This window comes from Symphalangus syndactylus, chromosome 17 (genome assembly GCF_028878055.3).
Source record: "Symphalangus syndactylus isolate Jambi chromosome 17, NHGRI_mSymSyn1-v2.1_pri, whole genome shotgun sequence".
NCBI lineage: Eukaryota > Metazoa > Chordata > Mammalia > Primates > Hylobatidae > Symphalangus > Symphalangus syndactylus.
This window is the reverse complement of record NC_072439.2, coordinates 12,531,354-12,549,227: the sequence shown is the minus strand read 5'-3', so window position 1 is coordinate 12,549,227 and position 17,874 is coordinate 12,531,354. Positions and strand designations below refer to the sequence as shown.

Sequence of the window (17,874 nt, the reverse complement as noted above, 5' to 3'; positions counted from 1 at the left end):
TTTTATTTAGAAACAATTTTTTAAATTTATTTTTATCTTTCTTAGGAAGGTTTTACACACTTTTATAAAAACTAATGTTTAGAGGATTGACATAGGAAAGCAGCTTCCAGTTAAAAATAAATTAGTGTGCCTGGGCTCAGTGGCTCACGCCTCTAATCCCAGCACTTTGGGAGGCTGAGGCGGGTGGATAACTTGAGGTGAGGAGTTCGAGACCAGCCTGGCCAACATGGTGAAACCCCCATCTCTAATAAAAATACAAAAAAAATTAGCCGGGCGTGGTGGCGCATGCCTGTAGTCCCAGCTGCTTGGGAGCTGAGGCAGGAGAATCGCTTGAACCCAGAGTCAGAGGTTGCAGTGCGCCGAAATCTCACCATTGCACTCCAGCCTGGGCAACACAGTGAGACTCCATCTCAAAAGATAAAATATAATTGCTGGAGGGAGATAACAAGACTGAAAACAGTACAGTCAGGAGACTTCTAAGTCAAACCCTTCTCAAGAATATGCTGAAAGCTATAGATGCTTTCCCCAAAAAAACACATCAATGCACCAGCACACACTTTGCATCCAGTTCAAAGTTGTTCACAGAGCTCCTAAAGAAACTTACTCATCAACCCAATAGGGTCTAGACCGACCATGGATCAAGGGTCTCTAAGGAAAAGCAACGTGTTCCATTTGGGTGAAAGGAGATCTGACGGGCAACCTCCCTCATTAGCTCAAGGAAAAAGGGAAGATTCACAGGAAAGTTAGCTGACTCCTAAGAGAAAATTTGTAACATTTTTTTGAGACAGGGTCTTGCTCTGTCACTCAGGCTGCAGTACGGTGGTGTGCTCACAGCTCACTGCAGCCTCAGCCTCCTGGGCTCAAGCGGTCCTTCCACCTCAGCCCCCAGAGTAGCTGGGACTACAGGCATGAGCCACCATGCCTGGCTAATGTTTGTATTTTTTGCAGAGACAGAGTCTAGGTTGCCCAGGCTGGTTTTGAACACCTGGGCTCAAGTGATCTCCCACCTCAGGCTCCCAAAATACTGGGATTACAGTTGTGAGCCACTACACCCAGCTTTCCAAGAGAACATTTGGAAAACAGTTACTGGCCTGGCAAATGAGGTGTTGGCTTTGTACAGGGTGCTCAAGGTCAAATCCAGAGTCCATTACTTTTTTTTTTTTTTTTTGAGACGGAGTCTCACTGTCACCCAGGCTAGAGTGCAATGGCACCATCTTGGCTCACTGCAACCTCAGCTATTCTCATGCCACAGCCTCCTGAATAGCTGGGCCTAGAGGCGTGCACCACCACGCCCAGATTTTTTTTTTTTTTTTTTTTTTTTTGAGACAGAGTTTCACTCTTGTTGCCCAGAGCTGGAGTGTAATGGTGCTGTCCCGGCTCACAGCAACCTCCACCTCCCGGGTTCAAGCGATCCTCCTGCCTCAGCCTCCCGAGTTGCTGGGATTACGGGCATGCACCACCATGCCCGGCTAATTTTGTATTTTTAGTAGAGATGGGGTTTCTCCATGTTGGTCAGGCTGGTCTCGAACTCCTGACCTCAGGTGATCCGCCCATCTCGGCCTCCCTAATTTTTGTATTTTTTGGTAGAGATGGGGCTTCACCATGTTGGCCAGGCTGGTCTCGAACTCCTGACCTCATGATCCACCCACCTGAGCCTCTCAAAGTGCTGGGATCACAGATGTGAGCCACCGTGCCCAGCCCAGATTCCACTACTTTCTAATTGTGTGACCTTGAGCAAATTATTTCTGTTTTGTCTTCTGTAAAATGGAATGTGAATAGTGATTATCTCATGGGCTCGTGAGGGCTAAATGAAGAACAACATGGAAGTACCTGGCTGGTGCTTGATATACAGTAAGCATCCAATACATGTTCATGATCATAATGCACATCGGCACTCCTGATCTCAACTTTGCTAGGGGCATCTCACAGGCGGGACTTTTCCCAGGCCACCAAAGGTCATTCCACCCTCTGTGTCCCAAAGCCTACTATACTGTGTCTCTACCATCTAGGTACCCACAGTCTATCCTGACTCATCAATGAGGTTCCATATCCGTCACGATTTTGAGTGCTATTTGATTTGTATTCATTGTCAAAATGATTATAGCAATACAAAATGAAATGGCAAAAGACACACAATCACACATAATAGGAACACCCCAATCATCACGTACATGATTCTTCACGTCTCTGTCTAGACTTTGTCCTTTTGTGAATGGATCAAATTACTAGTACTATTTTGAAGCCCTTGTATTTTTTAAACTTTACCTCCAAAGCACTTTGTCTTAGCATATACTCTGGATCGGCACAGTAGTGCAGAAGACAAACGGATCTAGCTAAGTGGCCAATGTGAAACACTGAACAGAATGCTAAAATAAAGGCCAGGTGCAGTGGCTCACACCCGTAATCCCAGCACGGTGGCTCACACCTGTAATACCAGTACTTTGGGAGGCCAAGGCGGGTGGACTGCTTGAGCTCAGGAGTTTGAGACCAGCCTGGGCAACCTGGTGAAAGCCCATCACTGCAAAAATGCAAAAAAAAAATTTAGCTGGGTGTGGTAGCAGTGCACATGTGTAGTCCCAGCTACCGGAGAGGCTGAGGTGGGAGGATTGCTTGAGTCCAGGAGATGAAGGCTGGCTACAGGGAGCTATGATCACGCCACTGCACTTCAGCCTCAGCAACAGAGTGAAAACTTGTCTCAAATAAACCCAGAAAAGAATATTGAAATAAAAACAACGAACAACAAAATAAAAAGTAAAGACACAGTAGTTAAAAAACAGAACACCTTTTGTTTAAGCAACTAAATTAACATGTCATGGTTCTTGGCAAGATCCCATCCATGATAGCATTCCCGTCCACCAATCTTTTCCAAAGTCTGGAGCTTACTGGACATAGTGTAATGGCAACTCCTCCCACTAAAAGGCCCCGTCAGGCTGGGCACAGCGGCTCATGCTTCTAATCCCAACACTTTAGGAGGCCAAGACAAGAGGATGTTTGACCCCAGGAGTTCAAGACCAGTCTTGGCAATGTAGCAAGACCCCAACTCTATAATAATTTTTTTTTTTTGAGATGGAGTCTTGCTGTCACCCATGCCGGAGTGCAGTGGTGCAATCTCGGCTCGCTGCAAGCTCCGCCTCCCGGGTTCACGCCATTCTCCTGCCTCAACCTCCTGAGTAGTTGGGACTACAGGTGCTCACCACCATGCCCGGCTACTTTTTTGTATTTTTACTAGAGACGGGGTTTCACTGCCTCGGCCTCCTAAAGTGTTGGGATTACAGGCGTGAGCCACCACACCCTACCTCCCAACTCTATAATGAATTTAAAAATTTGCTGGGCATGGTGTTGCACACCTATAGTCCTAGTTACCTGGGAGGCTGGGGTGGGAGGATTACTTGAGCCCAGGAAGTTGAAGCTGCAGTGAGGTATGATCATGCCACTGCACTCCAGCCTGAATGGCAGACTCCATCTCAACAACAACAGTAACAAAATGCAAAAATGCCCATTCTCAGAGCTTTCTTACAAGAAGGTGAGAAGGTGACATAAACCCACTTCTTTTCAAATTATCCATCACACCAGGGCAAAAGATAACCATATGTATGTGTCAGAGTACTAAAAAGTGGTTTACAAAGCAGCATGCAATTGCTAACACCCAATAAGATGTCTGTTCTGGTAGAACGCTTTCCCACAGTCAATGATTTTATAGGTTTTCTGGCTGCTGTGAGTTTTCTGATGTGTGACAAGGGACGAGCTCTGGCTGAAGGCTTTCCCACATTCCTGACACCTGTAGGGTTTCTCTCCTGTGTGAGTTCTCTCGTGCCTCACAAGGGAAGACCTCTGGCTGAAGGCTCTCCCACACTGCTTACATTCATAGGGGTTCTCGCCCGTGTGAGTTCGCTCGTGCTGGTTGAGAGAGGAACGGTCGCTGAAGGCCTTTCCACATTCACTGCATTCGTAGGGCTTCTCTCCGGTGTGTGTCCTCTTGTGCAAGATCAGGTAAGAACTCTGGCAGAAGGATTTCCCACAGTCTTCGCATTTATAGGGCTTTTCCCCGGTGTGAATCCTCTGATGCTGAGTCAGCGATGAGATCCTGTTGAAGGCTTTCCCACAGTCGCCGCACGCGTAGGGCTTCTCTCCAGTATGAGTTCTCAGATGGCGCGTGAGGGTGGAGCTGTGCGTAAAGGCGCGCCCACACTCCTGACACTCATAGGGTTTCTCTCCCGTGTGAATTCTTTGATGTTCACTCAAAGAATGCCTCCGGTTGAACACCTTCCCGCACTGGTGGCACTCAAAGGGTTTCTCTACCGTGTTGATTTTGTTGTGGATAGTCAGGGCCATACCATGGTTCAATGACTGCCCATTTTCCAAATACACAAACATTTTCCCCTCGTGTTGAATAAAGTGACTGTTCTGGCTGATGGCATTTCCACATTCATTACTTTCACAGGGTCTCTGATCTGCATATCCCATCTGATGGTGGTTTAAGACTGAATCGGATGCCGAGCTTGTAATATCTAACTCACTGCCACACAAGTGGTTCCCTTTAGAGCTTCCCTGTGATAAAACAAGGGCTGGGCTCAGATTACCATTTTCCCCAAATCCATGCCATGCAGTAGCCTTCTCCTGAGGAATGGCCACTACGTGGAGGGATGCCTTTTGGCTCCAAAGCCCCTGGGGGTCTTCATGGCTCTCCTCTAATTGCTTCCAACCCCTGTCTTCTCTGATAAGCTTTATCATATTTATACCACTGGCTGGTTCCTCCTGCAAAACCACCTTCTTGTAAGTTGAGTCTTGGTTTCTTAGTACAGTCATCCCATCTGAAATAAATTGAGGTGGAAACAATTTTTTTAGAAGAAGAAACAGCTACTTGAAAACCAGTAGGACAAAAGTCCTTCTGACATCTACAAGGCCTGTATGGACTGATGTTCAAATATCAGCTTTGAACACGGGGGAAGGATGGGAAAAAGAGAGATGGGTGGCAAGGAAGGCCACTAAGGATGAGATGCAGCAGCAGAAGATTGACAGTGATGGGAGAAAGCAGGGAAATATCAATGAAGAAAGAAATTACTCTGTAGGCCAGGTGCAGTGGCTCACGCCTGTAATCCCAGCACTCTGGGAGGCCGAGGCAGGTGGATCACTTGAGGTCAGGAGTTTGAGCCTGACCAACATGGTGAAACCCTGTCTCTACTAAAAATACAAAAATTAGCCAGGCGTGGTGGCGCACACCTGTACTTAGGAGGCTGAGGCAGAAGAATTGCTTGAACCTGGGAGGTAGAGGTTGCAGTGAGCCGAGATCACACCACACACTGCAGCCTGGGCAACAAGAGTGAGACTCTGTCTCAAAAAAAAAAAAAAAAAAAACAAAAAAAAAAAAGAAAGAAATTACTCTTTAAAGGTGGGAGAATATGTCTGGCAGAGAGAAGAATTATCAAGAAAGCAAACAGGGAAGGGACAACTACAAACATAGGCAGAATGGCTTCAAGAAGAAAATGGGGGGAAAAATAGAACAAAATGGGGCCAGGAGTTGTGCCTGATGCCTGTACTCCCAACACTTTGGGAGGCTGAGAAAGGAGGATCATTTGAGGCCAAGAATTCAAGACCAGCTTGGGAAACACAGTGAGACTCCATCTCTGAGAAAAACAAAATAGCTGAGAGTGATGGCATGTACTTACAGTCCCAGCTGCTCAGGAGGCTGAGGCAGGAGAATCACTTGAGCCCAGGAAGGTGAGGATGCAGTGAGATATGATCATGCCACTGCACTCCAGCCTGGGCCACAGAGTGAGACCCTGTCTTAAGATAAAGAAATAAAACAAGAAAATGGGATACTCTTTTCTCTGTACCCAGAGAGAGGTCATGTAAGGTAGTAAAGAGAAGGAGAAAGCTGCCAGAAAGTGAACTGACGGTGTCTGAGAAAGGGATCTTGGCATTCCCTTACAGAATCAGGGCCTTGTGAAGAGCTCTCTGACCAATGTTTCCCACGATGCCACTGCCATCCCAATGGTTCCTATCTGCCTGATTCTCACCTGAACAGGAGGCTTGAGGAGTTCCTTTTTCCTCCATCCACAGGGCTTCTCTTTGCTCCAAATGGGAAGAAGCCACTGGTTGAAAACATAAATACCCCGTCCACGAGGAAAGACTAGTGACTTGTGAGGTTTGTGCTGGGGAAAGCGGACCCTCCTTAATCCCCACATCAGTACATTGGTTCTTCAAGGCTTCTGAAAGAGACAAGAGTATACTTGAGAGGTAGCACAAGATAAAGATTTTATTTTCTAGTTAAACAATTACAGATCTGCGCCAGGCAGATGGTGGTTCACTCCTGTAATCCCAGCAATTTGGGAGGCCAAGGTGGGTGGATCACCTGAGCTCAGGAGTTTGAGACCAGCCTGGCCAACGTGGCAAAACCCCATCTCTACTAAAAATACAAAAATTAGCTGGGCGTGGTGGTGCATGCCTGTAACCCCAGTTACTCAGGAGGCTTAGGTGGAAGAATCGTTTGAACCCGGGAGGCAGAGGTTGCAGTGAGCCGAGATCATGTCATTGCACTCCAGCCTGGGCAACAGAGCAAGACTCAGTCTCAAAAAAATAAATTAAAAAAAAATTACAGATCTGGTTGGGCATGGTGGCTCACACCTGTAATCCCAACACTCTGGGAGGCCCAGAGGCAGGTGGATCACTTGAGCCCAGGAGTTTGAGACCAGCCTGGGCAACATGGCAAGACCCTGTACCTACCAAAAAGAAAACAAAAAACAAACAAAAAAACAACCCAAAAAACTAGCCAGGTGTGGTGCTCTGAGCCTATAGTCCCAGCTACCTGGGAGGCTGATGTGGGAGGATCACTTGAGCCTGGGAGGTCAAGGCTGCAGTAAGCTCTGATTACATCACTGTACCCCAGGCTGGGCAACGAGAGTGAGACCCTGTCTCAAAAAAAACAAAAAACAAAACAAACAAACAAAAAAACAGATCTTACATTTCCCCCCAAAATCGATATACAAATGGTCAATAAACACATGAATGGATGCTCAATGTCACTGGTCATTAGGGAAATGCATATCAAAACCACAATGAGATACCACTTCACACATACTAGGAAGACCATAATAAAAAGTAGTAAGTGTTTCCAAGGATGTGGAGAAATTATAACAGCTTGCACTGCTGGTGGGAATGGAAAATGTACATGCTGATACAAAAACCAGTATGGGGCTGGGCACAGTGGCTCACATCTGTAATCCCAGCATTTTGAGAAGTGGAGGTAGGAGGATCACTTGAGGTCATGAATTCAATGCCAGCCTGGACAACATGGCAAAAGCCATCTCTATTAAAAATACAAAAACAGTAGCTGGGTGTGGTGGCGCATGCCTGTAATTCCAGCTACTGGGGAGGCTGAGGCGGGAGAATTGCTTGAACCTGGGAGATGGAGGTTGTGGTGAACCTAGACTGCACCATTGCACTCCAGCCTGGGCAACAAGAGCGAAACTCCGTCTCATAAAATATATATATATATATACAAAAACAGGTGTGGTGGTACACACTTGTAATTCTAGCTACTTGGGAGGCTGAGAATCATTTGAACTGCAGAGGCAGAGGTTGCAGTGACCTGAGACAGCGCCACTGCACTCCAGCCTGGGTGACAAAGTGAGACTCTGTCTCAAAACAAAAAAACAAAACAAAAGAAAAGCCAGTACGGCAGTTCCTCAAAAAGCTAAATTGTAAACATAGAATTACCACATAATCCAGCAATTCTACTCCTAGTATCGACCCAAAGCACTGAAAACAGTGACTGAAACAGATACTTGTTTGCCAGTGCTGACAGCAACAGGATTCACAACAGCGGGAAGGTGGAAATCCAGGCGCCCATCAACTGGTGAATGGATGGACACAGCATGTTGTATACACACAATGGAATCTTCTTCATCTATGAATAAAGCACTGACACAGGCTACAATGTAAATGAACCCTGAAAACATCACACCCAGTGAAATCAGCCAGACACAAAAGGCCACATATTATATGATTCCATTTATATGAAATGTCGGCCAGGTGCGGTGGCTCCCGCCTGTAATCCCAGCACTTTGGGAGGCCGAGGTGGGTGTATCACGAGGTCAGGAGATTGAGACCATCCTGGCTAACACGGTGAAACCCCATCTCTACTAAAAATATAAAAAATTATTTAAAAATTAGCCAGGCGTGGTGGTGGGCGCCTGTAGTCCCAGCTGCTCGGGAGGCTGAAGCAGGAGAATGGTGTGAACCCGGGAGGCGGAGCTTGCAGTGAGCCGAGATCACGCCATTGCACTCCAGCCTGGGTGACAGAGCGAGACTCCATCTCGAAAAAGAAAAAAAAAAAAAAAAAAAAGCAATGTCCAGGGTAGGCAAATCCATAGAGATGGAGAGTGACTCATGGTTACGAGGGGCTGAAGGAGGGGCTGGGGAGGGAGAATTTAAGGGGTACAGAGTTTTGGTTGAGGATAAAAAAGTTCTGGAAATGGACAGTTGTGTTGGTTGTAGTACATGCTGAATGCATTTAATGCCACCGAACTGCACACTTAAAAAGGGTGAAAAAGGCACATTTTATGTTTATATAGAGATATATAGATATGTGTGTGCATATATATATATATATATATGTACTTTTTTTTTTTGACAGGAGTTTTGCTCTTGTTGCCCAGGCTGGAATGCAATGGCATGATCACAGCTCACCACAACCTCCACCTCCTGGGTTCAAGCGATTCTCCTGCCTCAGCCTCCTGAGTAGCTGGGACTACAGGCATGTGCCACCATGCCCGGCTAATTTTGTATTTTTAGTAGAGACAGGGTTTCTCCATGTTGGTCAAGCTGGTCTCTCAGGTGATCCACCCCGCCTCGGCCTCCCAGAGTGTTGGGATTACAGGCGTGAGCCACCGCTGTATATATATTTTTTGAGACAGAGTCTCGGTCTATCACCCAGGCTGGAGTCCAGTGATACGATCTTGGCTCACTGCAACCTCTGCCTCCCAAGTTCAAGCGATTCTCATGCCTCAGCCTCCCAAGTAGCTGGGATTACAGGCACCTACCACCATGCCCAGCTAATTTTTGTATTTTTAGTAGAGATGGGGTTTTGCCACATTGGTCAGGCTGGTCTCAAACTCCTGGCCTCAAGTGATCCACCCACCTGGGCCTCCTAAAGTGCTGGGATTACAGACGTGAACCACCACGCCCAGCCTACATTTTTTTATCACAGTAAAAACATTTTTTATTTATTTATTATTATTATTTTTTTTTTTGAGACGGAGTCTTGCTCTGTCACCCAGGCTGGAGTGCAGTGGCGCAATCTCGGCTCACTGCAAGCTCCGCCTCCCGGGTTCACGCCATTCTCCTGCCTCAGCCTCTCCGAGTAGCTGGGACTACAGGCGCCCACCACCACGCCCGGCTAATTTTTTTGTATTTTTAGTAGAGACGGGGTTTCACTGTGGTCTCGATCTCCTGACCTCGTGATCTGCCCACCTCGGCCTCCCAAAGTGCTGGGATTACAAGCGTGAGCCACCGCGCCTGGCCAAAACATTTTTTTTTTAAATGATGGCTCTTTACCTTGGCAGAAAGAGTACAAATGTTCTGTGATATGGTTGAGCTGTCTCCCGACCCAAATCTCATCTCGAATTGTAATCTCCAGCTGTAATCCCCACGTGTCAAGGGAGGTACTGAGATCATGTGGCGGTTCCCCCATGCTGTTCTCGTGATAGTGAGTTCTCATGAGATCTGATGGTTTTATAAGTTTTCCCTGCTCTCCTCTCTCTTGCTGCCTTTTGAAGAAGGTGCCTGCTTCCCCTTCTGCCGTGATTGTAAGTGTCCTGAGGCCTCCCGAGCCATGTGGAACTGTGACTCCATTAAACCTTTCTTTTTTTTTTTTTTTTTTTTTTGAGACAGAGTCTTGCTCTGTTGCCCAGGCTGGAGTGCAGTGGTGCAATCTCGGCTCACTGAAACCTCTGCCTCCCGTGTTCAAGCAAGTCTCCTGCCTCAGCTTCCTGAGTAGCTGGGATTACAGGTGCCCGCCATTTTTAGTAGAGACAGGGTTTCACCACGTTGGCCAGGCTGGCCTTGAACTCCTGACCTCAAGTGATCCACCCTTGTGATCCCTAAGTGCTTGGATTACAGGCATGAGCCACCAGGCCCAGCCTAGGTGGTATTCTTTATAGCAGTGTGAAACGGACTAAGACACTCTGACTTTGTTCCCAAGGGGAATCAGAGAAGTTATCTATGCCTGAGCTGAGACATGCAATTGCACTGCAGCTCCAGCTATCACGTACTGAACAAGTAAGGTCATCTGTTCTCAGAGAAACCAGACCACGAAAGCCACAAAACCAGGACCCATGTCTGTCTGTCTTACCAATGAATCCCCCATTCCCAGCACGGTGCCAGACACATAGTAGATGCTAGATGACACGGTTTGGCTGTGTCGCCATCCAAATCTCACCTTGAATTGTAATAATCCCAACGTCAAGGGTGGAGCTAGGGGGAGATAAGTGAATCATGGCAGAGGTGGTTTTCCCCATACTGTTCTCATGGTGATGAATAAGTCTCATGAGAGCTGATGGTTTTACAAATGAGAGTTCCCCTGCACAAGCTCTCTTGCCTACCGCCACGTAAGACGTGACTTTGCTCCCCATTCACCTTCCACCATGATTGTGAGCCCTCCCCGGCCATGTGGAACTGAGTCCATTAAACCCCCTTTCCTTTACAAATTACACAGTCTTGGGTATTTCTTTATTAGCAGTGTGAGAACAGACTAATACACCAGATAAATGTGAATCAATGAACACAGGAATTAATGATGCTTGCCTTACCCAGGGAGACCATGTTCCTGTAGTTCTCCAGCATCACCTCTCTGTACAGGTTCTTCTGAGCAGGCTCCAGCAACTCCCACTCCTCCTGGGAGAAGTCCACGGACACGTCCTCAAAGGTTACTAATTCCTAGAATATCACAGCGGTTCTGCTCAAGATGGGTCCATCGCCACCCACGTTCATGGGAGGAGGGGTGAGGTTGGTGGCACCAGGGAAGTTGAGAAAGGTCAAGGTGCAAAGTCCAGAAGTCAGTTTCTACTAGCTGCCTTGTGGGTGCTTGTCCTTGGCTTAAAATCAGAGGGACATACAGACCCTAGGCCCACCATCAACACAGCAAGGACGACCAGCACACAGGTCTGGATGAAACATTTTGCCCATTTCTTATTGAACTGGTGATTCTAACCTCTGGATCTCTGAGTCTGACATTCCCATGTGAGAATCTCCCCCTGCTGATTCTGAAAATGAATGGATGTCATGGATATGCCACTTGCAGGTTATGGGACTGCAGGTATATTGCTGACCTATCCAGGACCCAGCCTCCTCATCTGTTCAATGGAAAGAAGAATTTTACCCAAAGCGTGTTGTCGTGAGGACTAACTAGTTAGTATCAGTCGCAGCATTTGCTATTGCCATAGTCAGAAGACCGAGAAGCAATACCCAACGATACGCAGGATGGAACAGGACCTTCCTCAAAACTCACAGTTATTAGAGATTAGTTCTCTTTGCTTCCATGACTCAGAGTTACACATTACAAGGCCTGGACAATGTAAGAAGACGAATCTGTGGCCGGTCGCAGTGGCTCACGCCTGTAATTCCAGCAATTTGAGAGGCCGAGGTGGGCGGATCACGAGGTCAGGAGATCGAGACCATCCTGGCGAACACAGTGAAACCCCATCTCTACTAAAAATACAAAAAAATTAGCCAGGCGTGGTGGTGGGCGCCTGTAGTTCCAGCTACTTGGGAGGCTGAGGCAGGAGAATGGCGTGAACCCAGGAGGCGGAGCTTGCGGTGAGCCGAGATCACGCCACTGCACTCCAGCCTGGGCGACAGAGTGAGACTCCATCTCAAAAAAAAAAAAAAAAAAAAAAAAAAAAAGAGGAATCTGCTACAACAATTGACCCACTGAAATATGGCAAAAGCTTTGTTGTTTCAACACATGAAGGGGCTGATGAGTGTTTAGGGCCTGAATGGCTATCCCAGTAATCCATGGTATAAAACAGCACCTAAGCTGGTATCTGCTGTAAGATATAAAAGTTGGCTGGGCACCGTGACTCATGCCTGTAATCCTAGCACTTTGGGAGGCCGAGGCACGTGAATCACGAGGTCAGGAGTTCGAGACCAGCCTGGCCAACATAGTGAAACCCTATCTCTACTAAAAATACAAAAATTAGCCAGGCGTGGTGGCACATGCCTGTAGTCCCAGCTACTCAGGAGGCTGAGGCAGGAGAATCGCCTGAACCAGGAGGCAGAGGTTGCAGTGAGCAGAGATTGTGCCACGGCACTCCAGCCTGGGTTGACAAAGCAAGACTCCATCTCAAAAAAAAAAAAAAAAAGTTACCAGCTGGGCACGGTGGCTCACACCTGTAATCCCAGCACTTTGGGAGGCCGAGGCAAGCGGATCACCTGAGGTCGGGAGTTCGAGACCAGCCTGACAAATATGGAGAAACCCCGTCTCTACTAAAAATACAAAAATTGGCTGGGTATGGTGGCAGATGCCCATAATCCCAGCTACTTGGGAGGCTGAGATACCATAGCTTGAGCTTGGGCGGCAGAGGTTGCAGTGAGCCAAGATCATGCCACTGCACTCCAACCTGGGCAACAGAGCAAGACCCTGTCTCAAAAAAATAAAAAAATAAAAATGCAATCACGTTATGCTCCGTGAGAGAAGGCAGACACAGAAGGACACAGCCTGTGTGGTTCCACTCCTAGGAGGTCCCTAGAGTTGTCAGATTCAGAGAGACAGAAAGTAGGATGGGGGGTGCCAGGGGCTGTGGAGGGGGACAGGGAATGAGTGTCTCATGGGGACAGAGCTTCAGTTTGGGAAGAGGAGGAAGTTCTAGAGAGGAGGGTGGTGATGGTTGTCCAACTTAATACTGCTGAGCTGTGCACTTAAAAATGGCTAAGATGGTACAGTTCATGTATATTTCATGTGTGTTTTATCACAATTACAGAAATATTCTTTCAGGTAAAGAGGAGGATGCCTTCCTGGGCAGCACTGCCTCCTCTCCAGGGGAAGGTGCTGGATCCCACCTGTTGATGGCAGTGGCTGATGCCACCATGTCAGCAGCAGCAGGGAGGTGCCACCAGGGCTGCACACTCCATGGAGCTAGTGGGAGCCCCACCCTCCTGTAGCTGTGGATCCGAGCCTCCCTGTGCTCTTGGGGGACCTGAGAAGAGGCAGGATCTGCCCTCCCGGGTGCAGCTGAAGCTGCCAGACCTGCAGCTGCAGACCTGGGCCTTCCACTCCAGGAAGCAGGCAGGAGCTGGAGACAAGTGAGAGCCCTGCCTCTTCCAAGTTGGCGATGCAGGAGCTCCTGGGTGCAACCATGGCTGCCCTCCCGGGCGCAGGACCCAGGCATCTCTGCAACCTGCATCCTCAGGGATCTCAGGAAGGACTCCCCAGTCCCTGCAGGTTCAGGGGTGTCTGCTCCCACTGCCTCGCCTCTCTCAGAGTGGGGGTTGGGGCCAAGTCCTGGGGCCACGAATGGCAGCAGGAGGCAGATTAATTCCTGGGCGGAAGTGGGTGGGTCCCCAGTAAGGCCCCACCTTCAGGCCAGGGAGCACCTGAAGACTAGGGGCCAGGCTGCCAGTGCTACAGACCAGAGCAGGGACTCACCGTGCCTCTTTCGACCCTCCCATGGCCGCCCATGGACCAGTTGGCCACACTTCCTCCCCTCTGAGGTCCATAAAAGCCCTGGGCTCAGCCTTAGCAGGGCAGAGGACGGCCAGAGGACAAAGAAGGCAGAGAGATGACAGGATGGGACCAGATGATCAGCTGCAGAGAGGGGTACCCTCTCCACTGAAAGCTGCAGAGACGATCTGCAGGCAGAGAGGAGCTACCGTCCCTGCTGAGAGGTTCAGAGACCTGCAGAGACATCCGAATGACTTGCCTGCCGAGAGGAGCCACCCTCCTGGGCCACCTTTCTGCTGAGAGCTGAATACTCGACCAGACAACCTGCCAACAGGGAGGAGCTGCCCACTCCTATGAGCTGCTCTAACAGTAAATACAATTCTTCTTCACCCTTCAACTTGTCTGCATACCTCATTCTTCCCGGATGCAGGACAAGAACTTGGGCAAAGGTACCACAGCCACAGAGGTTTCCAGCCAGAAAAACTGACACCCCAGGGATCCCGTAATATTGTCTCCTAGGGAGAGGCTGTGCTCAGTCCCAATACTGAGGGTCACTCTTTACACTTGGGAGCAGCATGACTACCTCATCCCACTCACCACTCCTGGGGAATTCTCCTGAACTTTCACACAGCAAAGGGTGTCCTTCTCTATCGAGGACTGAGTTTCTGGTGGGATTGTTCCCTCTGGATATACTGGGCGCCTTTTGGGAGAATGAGGACATCTCACCTGGGACCAGCGGGGCAGGTACCCAGCAGCCATTCTCTCCTCTTGGGAAAAGTAGGTTCCTGGGCAGGCAGAGCTGTGGGAAGGAAAAAGGAGCTGTGAATATCAGATCCAGGCCAGTGCCCAGATCCCAGAGCCCTTGGCCTGGAGAACCTCCATTTGCTTGAAGGGGCTCCCCATACACAGAGGGAGGTAAACTGAAGCCAGAACCCAGGGCTGAGGCCAGAGTTTTTGTTTTTTAAGAGATAGGGTCTCCCTCCGTTGCCCAGGCTGCAGTGCAGTGGTGCAATCATAGCTCATCTCATGGCAGCTTCAACCTCCTGGGCTCAAGCTAGCCTCCTACCTCAGCCTGTGGCTGGAACTATAGGCACCACCATGTCTGGCTAATTTTTTGTATTTTCTGTAGAGACGGGGCCTTGCTATGTTGTCCCAGGTCTACAGCTCCTGGACTCAAGGGATCCACCTTCCTCAGCCTCCCTAAATTCTGGGATGAAAGGTGTCAGACGCCACACACATCCATGGCCAGGGGTCTTAAAGGCCCCATTTTATGGATGAAGGTCCTGAGGCCCTTGGAAGCAAACAAGTTTACAAAACAGGCTCCATTAGGAAGTGAAACGCTCCATGCATTTCCTGAGGCTGTTTTCACAAGGTGCCAGTAACCCGGGGGCTTAAAATAACAGGAATATATCCTTTCCCAGTTCTGGAAGTCTGAGATCAAGATGTGGGCAGGGCTGTGCTCCCTCCGAAGGCTCTAGGGAAAAGCTCAGGTATGATGGCTCATACCTGTAATCCCAGCACTTTGGGAGGCCGACGCGGGAGGATCACTTGAGCCCAGGAGTTCGAGACCAGCCTGGCTAACATGATGAAACCTCGTCTACTAAAAATACAAAAAAAAAAAATAGCCAGGTGTGGTGGCCATCACTGTAAACCCAGCTACTCAGGAGGCTGAGGCACGATAATTATTTGAACCTGGGAGACAGAGGTTACAGTGAGCCAAGACTGTGCCACTGCACTCCAGCCTGGGCAATGGAGCAAGACTCTATCTCAAAAAGAAAAGATAAGGAAAAAAAGAAACAAAAGCTCTCAGGAAAAATCCTTCCTGCCTCTTCCAGCTACTGGGGGCATGACTGGTGTCCTTATAAGAGAAAGAGACAGCTGGACGCGGTGGCTCACCTCTGTAATCCCAGCATTTTGAAAGGCCAAGGCAGGCAGATCACGAGGTCAGGAGTTCGAGACCAGCCTGGCCAACATGGCAAAACCCCCATCTCTACTAAAAATACAAAAATTAGCTGGGTGTGGTGGCGTGCGCCTGTAATCCCAGCTATTCGAGAGGCTGAAGCAGAATTGCTTGATCCTGTGGGGTAGAGGTTGCAGTGAACCGAGATCATGCCATTGTACTCCAGCCTGGTGACAGACTGAGACCCCATCTCAAAAAAAAAGAAAAAGAGACACAGGGAAAAAGGACACATGATGATGCAGGCAGAGCCTGGAGTGATGTGGCCCCAAGCCAAGGGACACCAACTATGGCAGGCCACCCCCAGAAGCTGGAAGAGACAGAGAAGATCCTCCCGCCAGAGCCTTCGGAAGCACCATGGCCCCACCACATCTTCATGTCGGGCTTCTGGCCTCTAGACTTGTGAGAGAATAAATTTCAAGCCTCCCCCTGCCCCCCGGTTTGTGGTGCATTGTCACAGCAGCTCCAGGAGGCTCGTGTAAGAACCAAAGGCGCCGGGTGCCGTGGCTCACTTTGGGAGGCCGAGGTAGGTGGATCACCTGAGGTCAGGAGTTCGATACCAGCCTGGCTGGCCAACATGGAGAAACTCTGTCTCTACTAAAAATATAAAAATTAGCCAGGCGTGGTGGCGTGCACCTGTAATCCCAGCTACTTGGGAGGCTGAGGCAGGAGAATCACTTGAACCCAGGAGGTGGATGCAGTGAGCCGAAATCATGCAACTGCACTCCAGCCTGGGCGATAGGGCGAGACTGTCTCAAGAAAAAAAAGAAGAAAAAGAAACCAACCTGTTTGGGTAGGGGAGAGTTCAGGGAGGTTGGGGTTGCTAGACCAGCAGAAAGGTCTGCAAGGACCCTTGCAGCCGCGTGCAGTGGCTCACGCCTGTAATCCCAGCACTGTGGGAGGCTGAGGCGGGTGGATCACCTGAAGTCGGGAGTTCGAGATCAGCCTGGCCAACATGGTGAAACTCTGTCTCTACTAAAAATGCAAAAATTAGCCGGGCGTGGTGGTGCATGCCTGTAATCCCAGCTACTCGGGAGGCTGAGGCAGGAGAATGGCTTGAACCCGGGAGGCGGAGGTTGCAGTGAGCCGAGATCGTGCCATTGCACTCCAGCCTCCGTCTCAAAAAAAAAAAAAAAAAAAAAGGACCCTCGCTATCTTATCACTACGACCGCGGCGCTAACGTGTAAGTGAGATCTCTCCCTCAGGGCGCTGTGCACACTGCGGCCTGGGTCATTCTCTGGGCTGGGGCAGGGTGCTGAGCTGCATCCCGGGCCTCCACCTACTCCATGCCAGGAACTGCCCCCAGTTATGACAACCACAGACGTCCCCAGACATCGCCCGGTGTCCCCTGGAGGGCGGGACCGCCCCTCGCTGAGACCTCTCTGATGTGGCCTCACTGCAGTGCGAGCGTGGCAGCCCCTCTCTGCCTTTAGGGTCAATGCGTCTTCTCCCTCTCCTTGCAGGCTGGGCCTCAGGAAGCTTGTGCGTCTCTCATCCAGGGGCGTTTTCACAGGGCAAGTGCAGACCGTGCCATCCTGGGCGCTGGGGCCCTGGGCGAGCTGCCGGCCCCCGACCCACCCGTGGGGACCCTAACGCGACAGGGTCATGCCCCGGCCACCCGGCCCCGCCAGACCCAGCACCAGCAGAGCCCCGGCAGGCCCGGCAAGGAGGTCGCGGCGCGGGGGGCGGCGGCACTTACGGCTGAGCTGCTGGGAGCCGCGCGCGCCGGCCCAGGTGGGCGCAGGTGACCATTGGGGCGCGCGCTCAGGCGCCAGACAGGGCCCCCGAGGCGGGAGTGCCCTGTGCAGGCCGGCCGGCCTCCCCTGCGTCTCCCGGGGACGCCTCCTCCGCTCGGCTTCTCGGCGCTCGGAGCAGACGCCCCCCGCGGGCGCCCCTCAGGAACTTGCCGCAGGCGCCGCCGCCAACACCGACGCGCGCAGAGGCAAACTCGGCACTGCGCCTGCGCACCCCGAGCCTGCGAACTACAAGTCCCAGCAGGCCCCGCAGGGAGGCGCTGGGCTCCCGGCGCTCCAACCTGGGTCACAGCGCCCCCTCCGGGCGGGAGGCGTCTCCGCAGGACCTCGATGCCCCTGCGGCTGTTGGATCCACCCCGTGTGGTTCGCTGGAGTCCCCGGGCGTTGTGGGGTTCGCGGAGCCAATCCTCAAATCCCAGCTCCGTCGTTTCCCGGCGTCTTGCCATTGGATATTAATAACTATTATTATTTATTAAGCAAGTTATATAAACGTATAATGTATTACA

At 50.1% G+C, this 17,874-nt stretch overlaps 1 protein-coding gene across 2 annotated transcripts; it reads right to left on the bottom strand.

The window, feature by feature from the left end:
• Positions 1-17,572, bottom strand: ZNF554 (zinc finger protein 554). Of its 2 annotated transcripts, none has more exons than XM_055247186.2 (5): positions 17,314-17,572; positions 14,384-14,456; positions 10,809-10,935; positions 6,018-6,209; positions 1-4,811 (listed from the first exon to the last, which is right to left on the bottom strand). In XM_055247186.2, the coding sequence occupies exons 1-5, from the start codon at positions 17,364-17,366 to the stop codon at positions 3,640-3,642; spliced, it is 1,617 nt and encodes a 538-aa protein (XP_055103161.1). In that variant the 5' UTR covers positions 17,367-17,572; the 3' UTR covers positions 1-3,639. The 2 variants fall into 2 exon arrangements, with proteins under 2 accessions (XP_055103161.1, XP_055103162.1); XM_055247187.2 differs by having other exon boundaries at positions 6,018-6,206.
• Between the last annotated feature and the right edge of the window lie 302 nt (positions 17,573-17,874).